This window comes from Psammomys obesus, unplaced genomic scaffold (assembly GCF_907164565.1).
Source record: "Psammomys obesus unplaced genomic scaffold, mPsaObe1.curated_primary_1811, whole genome shotgun sequence".
NCBI lineage: Eukaryota > Metazoa > Chordata > Mammalia > Rodentia > Muridae > Psammomys > Psammomys obesus.
Genome location: NW_026590701.1, coordinates 2,661,709 through 2,673,898, shown reverse-complemented (window position 1 = coordinate 2,673,898; position 12,190 = coordinate 2,661,709). Strand labels below are relative to the sequence as shown.

Here is a 12,190-nt window from a genome sequence, read left to right as displayed (position 1 = left end):
GATTCCACTCCGTCTCTGGCTTCTCCTGTCACCCACATGTGCATCGGCAGGACACACTCAACACACACACAACTAATAATAAAGTGTTAGAATTATTTTTAAAAAGAAAGCAAGCATGTTTAAGCACATACAGATGGTAGAAAGATTAGACTCTCTGGGGCACAAGAGTTGGCTCAGTACTTAGGAACACTGGCTGTTCTTGCAGAGGACCTGGGTTCAATTTCCAGCACACACATGGTAGCTTGCAAACATCTGTAACTCCAGTTCTAGATGATCTGATACCTTATTCCAACCACAGGCACCAGGTACACATGTAGTGTACACATATACATGCTAGCAAAACACTCAGACACAGATAATTATAAAATAAATACATTTTAAAGAAAAGTTTTTCCCTGAGATGTCTTACAGATAACACTGGTAAACATCCTGCCATTATTTCAATAGCCATGATAGCTACAAACAAGAGTACTCTAGGTTACACCAATAATCCACCCCACCATGTGGTGGATTATGGCTTCATATAGCCATTTCAAGCACTGAAAATATGCTTAGTAAAATTACCACTAAGCCACTGTAAGAATGTTTACATGAATAGCTTCATGAACTACAGAATGGTAAAACAGTTACCATAGTACTTGACAGGTGTTGTCATATACTTATAACTCTAAAACCTAAAAAAACTGATCTTGAAACACAACAAATGAAAACCTTCTGAAATACGTACATTGTGGTAAGCTAAAATAATGGCAAAATTGGACAAATTTAATTGTTTCTATACACAGAACAGTATGAATACTCAAATACTTTCTTATGGATATGCTAATCTGCTTGATTACAGGGCGCCTGTTACTTATTGCCTCTGCCTTCTTAGACAGATGCAGAGAACACACACTTTTACCCCTAATTCTGAATTTTAAACGTAGATGGCTCCAGCGCTTTCACCCAGGGACTCTGGGACTCCATTATATAGAATGTGCAGCTTGGTCATTGTCTAAGAGAAGGTAGCGAGTCTGAAGAAAAGCAAGAGTTTAGATTACAAAGAACACCATGCGGATACAAAGGCTATGTGCAAATGTACTTTCCAATATAAACTCCTTAGACAAGTGAGGAAAGCCAAGTGGGAGAGGCAGCTCTTCCCAGGGAAGAGCACACCAATTGCTTGTCCAGTGCCAAATGGCCAGCCCTGAAAACATGTACAGATCCAACAGGTTATATACTGAGAATATATATGCATATGCAAATAGATATGTGCATGCAATAACAGTTAATAAAAGAACAGGCCATGAATTTACAGGAGAGGGGAAAGGGAAGGGAGAAGCATAATTAGATTACATCAAAAATAACAAAATAAGGGCTGGAGAGATGGCTCAGTGGTTAAGAGCACTGGCCACTTTTCCAGAGGACCCAGGTTCAATTCCCAGCACCCACACAGCAGCTCACAACTATCTGTAACTCTAGTTCCAGGGGATCCAACACCCTCACATAGTCAAAACACCAATGCACATAAAATAGAAATAAAGAAGTTAAAAAACAAAGTAAAGAAATAAAAATTCTTACTGTCATTATGCGTGTATTCACTGCGTGTGTGCGTGCACGTGTGTAAGTGTGCAATGCTGTGTGTAGGAAGGTCAGGTTGATACTCTCCTTCCACCTTCGCATGGGTTCCAGAGATCAAATCCTAGCAGTCAAGCTCAGACAATAGCATCTTTATCCACTGACCCTCCTACCGCTTTTCTTTTTTTCCTCCCTTCCTTCTCATCACCATTCTTCCTCCTCTGGAAGAGAAGCAAGCACTCTCAACCACTGAGCCAGTGCCTGAGCCCCAAATATTTATTTAGAGAAAACGATAGCTACTTATCATTTAAAGGTCCGCCTATGAAAAAACGTTAAAACTATTCGAGCAGGGCTCATGCGATGGCTCTGCAGGTGAAGGTGCTTGCTGCCCAGCCTGAGGACCTGGGCTAGGTCCTGGAACTTACCTGGTAAGAGAGCTCCAACTCCCGCAAGTTGTCTGTTGACCTCCACATGCATGCTACAGTGTGCAAGTGTGTGCACACGCGCACACATGCACAAACACAGACACATTAAATAAATTTAACTTTAAAAATTAAAAAAATCAAAGTACACACAAACAAATGCATACAATTCCAATCACTCATTTTTACTGGCTATTATGCGGTTTCTTTAATTCATAACTGCTCCTGTTTGGCTCTTTAGACTACATGGTTCACGTCTATCAATATTCAAATAAGTCTCACTTGGAATTCTTTAGTTTATTCCTCAAAAATGAACTACTGCTTAGCAAGGTAACAGAGCTGGTGGTCTCAGCATTTGAGAGGTGGAGGAAGGAGAATCAAAATTCCATTGCTAGCCTTTGCTCCATGGGAGGACTTTGCCTCAAAAACAAAATAAAACAAACAAACAAAAAAACCCCAAAACAAAAAAACAACCATGTTTAGGATGTGTAGGCTTTTACTTCTTTAAACCTCCACTAAAAGGGTGTGGCTCAGAGTTGTAGGCCTTACTTACCATGACAGAAGGATCTGAGTTCAAACCTAGGCAAACAAATACAGACTACGTAAAAACTTCCCCGACAAAAAGGCTTACTGTGTAATTGCATTTTACAGCCTTCAGTGTTCATGGTGTTTAACTATGGCTTCCATAATTCCCACTGTCAATCGAAAAGCACCAACCTCTGCCCAGGCTTTCAGCACAGCTAAGATCTCCATGGTGGAAGCACTTTCATTATACAGGTGACTGAGAGCTTCTTTTCCCGCCTGTATTTTTGTTAGTGATGAGACAAGCAGCTGATGAACTCTGCGGAGATCATTAAGGTCCCTCACAACGCCACTTGCTATCCAAGCACTGCACACCTGGTTGAGAAGACCAAAGGGTTAGATGTAAAAACTTGGTATCTCTTCTTTTGAGGTCAGCTGAGCCCTTCCAAATCTTAGGAATCTAGCAGCGGAAATAATTAAAAATAGAAGAGTTACTTGTTTTTGCTTGATGTGCATTGGTGTTTTGCCTGCATGTATGTCTATGTGATGTTGTCAGCTGTGAGCTGCCTTGTGGGTGCTGGGAATTGAAACTGTGGGTCCTCTGGAAGAGCAACCAGTGCTCTTACCCTCTGAGCCATCTCTTCAGCTCCAGCTAGTACTGCTCTCTAGTCCTGGAATTTTTTTTTTTTTTTTTTAACCCAAGAAAACTAATTGAATGCAACAGAGAAGAATCAAAAGCCAGGAAGGACTTAAAAAAATGAAGCTGGGTGTGGTGGCGCGAGCCTTTAGCTCCAGCACTCAGAAGGCACAGGCAGGTGGATCTTTGTGAGGCCAGCTTTGTCTACACAGAGTTCCAGGTCAGCCAGTGAAACCCTATCTTAAAACAAAACGAAACTCTCCAAGGAAGGTTTCATTTTTATTTTTTGCAGTGCTAAGGATTGATCCCATACTCTCACATATTCTAGGCAAGTGTTATTCTACTGAGCTACATTCCCAGACTGTAAGGAAGATTTTGATCCTCCTAATAACAGTTTATTTTTATTTAAAAGACAAAGCAAGCGGCAGTGGTGGCTCATGCCTTTAATTCTAGCACTGGGGAGGCAGAGTTAGGCAGATCTCTGTGAGCTGGAAGCCAGCCTGGTCTACACAATGAGTTCCAGGACAGCCAAGAAACCCTGTCTTGAGAAAACAAAACACAACAAAACCAAAACAAGCCACAAAGCAAAGCAAGAAGAATAAAACACCATCACTATGTTGTGGTACAGGGCCAACCACAGTGGTTTATGTCTATATTCCAACAGGAGGGAGGCAGGAGCAGGAAGATCAGGAGTTCCAGGATAGTTTGAGGCCAGGCAGGCTATAACAGGCTCAATCCCTAAAAACCAAAGGAGAAGCTGGTAGTATATGCGATTAGAGACATGTACTTACCTTTGCCTGAAATGCTGACCTGTGCTCTCCTGATACACAACTTTTAGTCCATCAAAGTCTAAAAGTTTGGCAGATAATGTGGGAAAACAGGTGTCTGCATACAATCCTGATGTGAATTCCTCCTATACACTTTTTTACCCACCAATTCAGTGAGGAAAATTTATCCCACAGACTGCTTGCATTCAGTGGAAAGACCTATGCAGGACGATTACTCACTGTGGCAGTATTTTCATTTCTATTTTTTAAAGATTTTTAAAATTTATTTATTATGTATACACTGTTCTGTCTGCATTTATACCTGCATTCCAGAAGAGGGCACCAGATTTCATTATGGTTGTGAACCACCATGTGATTGCTGGCAACTGAACTCATGACCTCTTGAAGTGCAGCCAGTGCTCTTAATCTCTGAGACATCTCTCCCGGCCCCATATTTTTTGAATTTTTGAGACAGGGTTTTAGCCTTGGCTGTCCTAGAACTCACTCTGTAGACCAGGCTGTCCTCCAATTTACAGAGCTCTGCCTGCTTCTGCCTCCTGAACGCTGGGATTAAAGGTGTGTCAGCACGCCCCGCTGTGTCAGCACTTGTAATAGGAACAGATGAAACCTAACAAGTCCACCAATAGGAAACTATCCCGTAAGTAGAATCCATATGCTCACAGACTGGGACCCATGCAGTTGTGGGTCAGTTTCCCACATATCCAAAGGAAAGGAAAGAGTGTGCTAAGATGACTGTGAGGCCACCATGGAGTTCAGTGTGTTGTGGCCCAGGCTGGCCTTGGACTCACGGCAAGCGTCATGCTCTTGTCTCCCAAGCGCTCATGTCTTCAGCTCTAACTTTGCCCCACTTACCTGACATGCTTTGGCAGTGACGTCAGGAGGTGTCTCTGAAGTGAAGGCTGGTCTAAGAGCTGCTCCAACCTAACAAGGAAGTACACGACACATCGACCATCCATCACTTTATGATTCACTAAGAATAGGTTTCTGTCCATCCTGTCCCTTTTAAAGGTACTGGCAGCACACTCTGCAGGGAGGCAGCCCCCCTCAGCTGTCAGTCTGTGCAGCTGCTGCAGAGCTAGCTACTAACTGGCTCCAGAGAACTACACCAGGGAACCAAAGTCTCTGAAGACCTTTGATGAAGAGGGGCTATTTCCCAGGTGTGGGAAGAACTGCCTTGTTTCCACTTACAGAGCTGAGAGTGCCCAGAGTAGAGCCAGTGTGGAGAGTCCTGACAGCGACTCCCCCGTTTTCTGCCTGAACTGTTCTAGCACCTGCACGTCTCTGAAGGCAGAGGCATAAGCGCTCTGTCCTACTAGGCTGGGTCACGGTATTCTCTTCCAATACGGTGATTCCACACAGGTCAGTCCGCTCCTCTGGCTACGTCTCATGCACGTGTTGGTGCTGTTTACTGGACGAAGCGACAGAGCTGGCCAACCAACTAGAGAACTGCCTAGAGGGTCCCCTTGTTTCCACCCATCACACCCCGCCTGTCACTCAGCAGACAGGCCACAGACAGGCAACGGCTCCACTTTCATCCTCAGACTATTAAACACAGTTAAAAGACCATAGAACCAGAGCAAAACCTCGTCCTTTTCTAGAAAAAAAAAAACAAAGGAGGTTTCATTAGGTAGCACTCTAATCTAGGGATAATGAAGATAAAAGATGTATGCAGCCTAATTCTTTACTGCAGCTTACTACAACACTCTGTAAAAGATTTTCTTAATGAAGACTTCTATTCCTATAAGTTAAAAATTTTAATTGTGAAAAATCAACCCTTAAGAATAAAAGCTACTGTTTTGAACACACCATTTTGCTTTTACTAGAAGCTTTATAAAAGGCTAGTTAGTAGATTTGTTCTACAAATGTGTGCATTTTCTGAGCACTGATGGTAAGGGCTGTAGGTTAGAAGAGAGTCTCTCTGACCTAAAGGTGACACGACACAGTTTCATAGCCTTTATCAGTGCTGTCTGACAATAACACCAGGAGCGTTCTAAGAGAGCATGCTTACATTGGCTTGATACTGTTCCAGAATCACATGACCTGGAAACTCTGGCTCTGCAATATCTGCAAATCGTCGAATAACAACTAGGAGTGTGTCAAGGCCTGAGAGACGGAGGTGGTCGCTATGGTCTGTGGCAGCCATAAAAGCCATGCGAATTAAGTCAGCAAGATGGAGCACCAAAAAATCATCTAGAAGATGAAGAAGGTATTATCATGAAAACAATAAGCTGAAGTGAAGATTTAAGTTATAGGATGATGTTCTCTCCTAATTTCATAACCCACATTTCATTTTAGGTTCTCTGTACTGTTTCTTCTTGTATTAAATATACTTTCAGGCTAAATTTAACACATATTCAAATATACACAAAACCATCCGAAACCAAACAATTATATACAGCTACTCAAGAGCCCAAAGCAGCTAACATTCTTTAGGAAAAAGTGCTAGCAGTTTCCTCATAAACACTTTGTCTAGACTGTCTGATAAAAGCACATTCATTGTACTTAGCAGAGCTTGGACTGTGATTAACTTGGCAGTAATTTACTTTCTTTATGTCAAGTTGGAGTCAAGGAACTTAAAAAAAAAATCAAAAATAAAAAAATTTAGGAATGTGTTTCATTCCTAAAACACATTCTTGTTATAAACACTCTGAGAAGAAACAAAAGGAGATCATGTACCAGTGTTGCAGCAGTGTTTAGAAAGTCAGCGTTTCCCTAGAAAACATGAGGCAGGCTCAGCGCTCGAGTGCACAGGAGGAGCCACCACTGCTGAGCAGCTACAGCCCTGAGCACAGCAGCTAGCGTGCATCAGTGAATGCCACACCGACTGTGCGCTGTCCAAACCAACATTCACCCCAAACAAACAGCAAAATAAAACGCTTGCTTGAAAACTATTAAACACAATGTATACTCAGACTAGAAATACCAACATTTTGACCTAAAAAACTGTGTTTACTAATCTGTGTGTGTGCTCGCGCATATGCACAAGTGTGCCACAGTGTGTGCAACCGCCAGTAGTTGGCTCTTCCCTTGAATTATACTGCTTCCAGGGACTAAACTCAACATTTTATTTCTATCAACATAACATAAATAACAGTGTATTGAGTACACTGTGAGAAGCTGGTGGGCTTGCCCACCTAGAACAAGGCCTGTCAACACTACAGCTTTATTTTAAAAATGAAAACCACAAGCAGTCAGTTCTCGATTTCTATCATCTGGTTGTGCAACTTACTTCTTGAATCCCTTTTTTTCATTTCCTGTGCTAACGCAATGTCAAAATGGGCGCTGTTTGCACTTTCACACTGGTTAATTATTCTACAGACACAGTCAGCAGCGAAGACTCTGGTGGTCCATCGAGGATTACTGAGAGGCTGTGGTTTGTCATCACTTCTGGTCAACACCGAAGCATCATCCCCTCTGTCTCCTTCTTCCTCTTGCATTGCATCCACGCAAGTTACAGCTGTAAAGTCTTTATCAAGGGAGAGCACAGCTAATTACAATTAACTGAACAACACCATTGTTAAAGAACACAAAACACAACTCCAACTGCAGACTAGAATTACTATTAATCAGGGATACATCTTTATGATAGCAGAATAATCAGGTCCCATAACCACTGGCAACAGTGTTAGTTGTCACTCTGATCTCACATATGTACTGGTACATGTGTAACCCCCATCATCATGTACACACATAGACAAGTCAGTAATAATGATGATAAAATTACCACATGCTGTGATAATTATCAACCCCTTGCATGAAGATAGCTATACTTAATGAAATTCAAAATCTCAGCAATTTTGACTGGGCTTAAGACACACACACATACACACGCGCTCCCTCTCTTTGAATTTTTTTTTTTTTGTCAGGACATTCATTGCTATTATTATAGTCTTAAAGTTATGCTTCTCGCCACCAATTAGGGAAATGACTCTTATTAACTTTTCTTTTGGGACAGGGTAAGTGCTAGCTGGTTTTGAACTCCTAGAGATCTTCATGCCTCTGCCAGCAGAGTTCAGGGACTGAAGAACTATGGCATCATGCCCATACCTGTTAACTGCTAACCTTGCAAACTAAATAAAACTAATGCTACAAAATAAACTTTTTTTTTTTTTTTTTTTTTTGGCTTTTTGAGACAGGGTTTTTTTCTCTGTAGTCCTTGCTGTTCTCAAACTCACAGAAATCTGCCTGCCCCGGCCTTAAGAGTGCCGGGGTTAAAAGTGTGTGCCACCATCACCTGGCCCCCACCTATTATTCTTAAACTATTGTGCATGTCAACATTTTCAATATACTGAGTTGACGCAGGCCAGAAAGAAAAATGGCTCATGTTCTTTCTCCTAACTTCAGATGTTTAGATTTCTATGTTTAATCTGGAGTGTCTGTTACAGCTGGGAACCCAGAAAGGTCCCATGTAAGGGGTGAGAGGAGAGTGGAACACATGCCACATGAAAACAGACGTGGAAAACACTGGGGGAAAAGGGTTAATGTAAGAACAGTAAATGTATATGAGGGTGACTGATCTTTTTGATGTGTTAATTGAATTGTGTATGTGTGTTCAAAGGAGTCTGAATGAAGGCACCCTGCTTGGGTATTAGATGATACTGCTCCCAGAAGCCATGGGCTACTGAATAAAAATCCAGTGCCAGGAGTTTTGTTCAGGCAGATGCTAGCGGCAAACAAAATGAAATGCTAATAAAAAAAATACAGCTGAGTCAGGAACCTCAGGACGCATGACTGTAAAATTAAAAAAAGATCTGGGCATAATGGCACACACTACAAATCTAGCACTCAGCAGTGAAGGCAGAAAGAGCAGAAAAAAAATAAATGAGAAAGACAATACGAAAAAAGTCAGTCCAATTATGTATGCATTAAAAAAAAATTAAGTTTTCTAGGGGCATGGTGGCACATGCCTATCATCCCAGCACTCTGGGAGGCAGAGGTAGGAGGGTCTCTGTGAGTTCAAGGCCAGCCTGGTCCAGGACAGCCAAGGCTACACAGTGAAACCTTGTCTCGAAAAAAACCAAACAAACGAAAAATTTAAGTTTTTGAGATAGGGTCTCATGTAGGTATGTAGCTGCTGATGATCCTGAACTTCTTCTTTTTTTTTTTTAAAGTTATTTATTTTATTATGTATACAATGTTCTGCCTGCATGTACACCTGAACATGAGAGTCCATTACAGATGGTTGTGAGCCACCATGTGGTTGCTGGGAATTGAACTCAGGACCTCTGGAAGAGCAAAGCAGTGCTCTTAACCTCTGAGCCATCTCTCCAGCCCCGATCCTGAACTTCTAATCATCCTGTTTTATAGGATTATAGGGTGTGTTTTTTTTCTTTTCTATACTATTTAATTCTTTAATTTCTTTTAAACTTTTTTTGAAGCAGGGTCTCTCATGTATCCCAGGCTAGCCTGTAACTTGCTATGCAAGAGGATCCTCCTCCTCCTAAGTGCTGACAGTATAGGCATGTACCATCACACTACATACCAGTGTGTGTTCTGAGGTAATCTCATACAGCCCAGGCTGGTCTCCAACTCACTATGTAGCTGAGACTTGAGACCCAGAATTCCAGGTACTTCTGTCAGAAACTTCTCAGGCTGGGATCACAGGCACGCATCCGTATTAGGCATCTGTGATGCTGTTCTTGGCTGTAAACCTGACTACATCTGGAATGAACTAAAACCCAAAATGGAGGAGGATTTCTGCTTAATTTGAAGTAGGTAGATCCACTTCCAATCTGGATGTTTGAGGTAGGAAGACATGCCTTAAATTCAGATCCTTAATCCAGATCTAATCTGAGCCATGTCTTCAGAAAGCCTATATAAGGACAAGAAGAAGGAAGCTCTTGCTGTTCACCTGCTTGCTCTCACCTTACTAGCAAGTCCATTTTTTCACTGGCATTAGAGTTCACTTCTTCAGGATTCCAGGAAATACTGAAGAACAGCTGAGATGTCCAGCCTCATGGACCGAGCAACTACTGGGTTGTTGGACTATCCATTCATAGCCTGCCACTGTTGGATTAGCTGGACCACAGCCTGAAAATCATTCTAGCACATCCTCTTTCTAGATATACATGCAGAGATTCATTCTGTAAGAGAACCCTGACTAATGCAGCACCTAACACCATTTGAGATTACCTTTATCAACTGCTGAGAGGTCAGGGTGCTCAAATGTCAAACATGGGGTGCTGGTGCCCTGCGTCCATTGTACAGAGCAAGGCGTGAGTATCTCAAAATGTGAACTGCATTGATTTTTCTATTATGTTGCCATTACAATATATGCAAAAAAAGGGAATAACTATAAGTTATGGCTTTTATACCATAACTCTACATTTTATTTGGTTCATTAAATAGGAACTAGGCATGGTGGTGAGTCCTATAACCCTGTATGTAGAAAGTGAAGGCAGGTGAAGAATTCAAGGTCATTCTTGGTCAGCTAGATCAAGGGCTACCTGTGGAAGACGACATCCGATTTCAAGAAACAAACAAGCTGTTGGGTGTGGTGGTATACACTTCTAATCCCAGAACTCTGGAGGCAGGGGCAAAGGGATAGGCAGGCAGATCTCTGAGCTTGAGGCCAGCCTGCTCTACAAAATGAGTTCCAAGAGTGCTGGCACACACCTTTAATTCGGCACTTGGGAGACAAGTAACAGGCAGTTCTCTGTGAGAGCAGCCTGCATAGCCAGACTTCGTCTCAAACAACGACACAACAACAGAAACACAAGAAGGGCTGGAAAAAGGCTGGCAGAGGATCTAAGCTTGGTCACCAGCACACATACGGCAGTTCACTAGCACCTGTAACCCCAGCCCTGGGGACCCAATGCCCTCTTCTGGACTCTGAGAGCACTGTACTCATCTGTACTCACAGGTACACAAATCCCATGTCGTCACACACACACAAAATTAAAAATAGATTTTTTTTGAAAAGAAAAAAGTTGTTACAGTAAAAACTTATTTTAGACAGGAGAAAAAAAAACCTAACCATTACATTTATCATGCAAATTCAAGAGAATTCTCGTCAAAATTATAGCAGTAGAATCTTCATTTGAAGAAAGCAATGGCCACACGCAATTAAACAGAGGAGTCAATGAATTGTCGGTGGCCAACCATTTCCTCTGGGTTTCCTGACTTTACTGCTGTAACTGGCAGTTCCCAGTACTTACCCGCCGATGCTGCAAGAACATCTTTACACAGCTTCAACCAAAGGGAGAGCTTTTCCACAGCCATAGATGTCAGCATATGATGTAAAGTCTCTCTGATGTCCTGGCACAAGCTTTCGTCTGTCTCTCTATCCAGTAAGGCCAGCAGTGCCCCTTCAAGGCCCACTTCTCTGAGGTTAGGATCTGACAAGAAGACAACAGATGTTCCAAAGTAACAGAAAACACAGCTGCCACCTGGGAAGCCCAGATGTCCAGCGGTTTCCAAACACCACATACCAATGTGCTTTGAAAGACTGGGCTACACATGCGCTTAAGCTGCTGAAGTCCATTCTAATGCACAGCTGCCTCTGTGACTGTTTACGGTCCTGCATAGCCTTAAAAGAAGGAATGCCGTTAACTCTCTCAGGGTTAGTGACAGCAGACCAGCAGATGACCCCATGGGGAGTCAACTTAGCTTGCTGCTAAGTTGGATCCCTGGAACCCATGTGCTGGGAAGGAGAGAACACACCGACTCCTCTGACCTCTACATGTGTGCAAACACACAAAAGAAATAAACAACGGAATTTTATAAAGTTGCTAATGCCACCTTATGGTAGGTAAATATTATCCAATTAATGTTTAATACAGCAATATAGTATATATACATATATTTTACCTTAACTTATTAAGTTTTTTTTTTTTATCTAAAGCTAAATTCCAAACATGACCCATCATCCTTAATCTACTGAAAGGTCACAGAGTGTTGTTGGGTGCCACTGGAGAGTGAATGCAAGCTTTGAACTTGTGATCCTCCCGCCTCAGGCTCCCGAGTAGGCAAATTAAAGGCCTGTATCACTGAACCCAGCTAAAGAATCTAAATGGTTTGGTTCTCTCCCCCCCGCCCCCCAAGACAGGATTTCTCTGTGTAGCCTTGGCTGTCCTAGACTAGTTTTGTAGACCAGGCTGGCCTTGAACTCACAGAGATCTACCTGCTTCTGCCTCCCTAAGTGCTGGGATTACAGGCATGCGCCACTGTGCACGGCCTAAATAGTTTTAAAAATCACACACAAGTTAATTAATGTGTATATTTATGCATGTGCACACACATCCAAAAATTGTGGCAAGTACCTC

The 12,190-nt window shown here is 42.3% G+C and overlaps 1 protein-coding gene across 5 annotated transcripts in view; it reads right to left on the bottom strand.

Moving 5' to 3' along the window:
- The window catches only part of Heatr5a (HEAT repeat containing 5A), a 101,959-nt gene that overhangs the window by 19,657 nt on the left and 70,112 nt on the right, over nt 1-12,190 (bottom strand). For all 5 annotated transcript variants that reach the window (XM_055608540.1, XM_055608542.1, XM_055608543.1 and 2 more), the window contains 5 exons: nt 11,084-11,263; nt 7,156-7,392; nt 5,935-6,116; nt 4,779-4,847; nt 2,697-2,876 (listed from right to left, as the gene is read on the bottom strand). In XM_055608540.1, the coding sequence (XP_055464515.1) occupies nt 2,697-2,876; nt 4,779-4,847; nt 5,935-6,116; nt 7,156-7,392; nt 11,084-11,263 (848 nt within the window). The remainder of the gene's footprint in view (nt 1-2,696; nt 2,877-4,778; nt 4,848-5,934; nt 6,117-7,155; nt 7,393-11,083; nt 11,264-12,190) is intronic.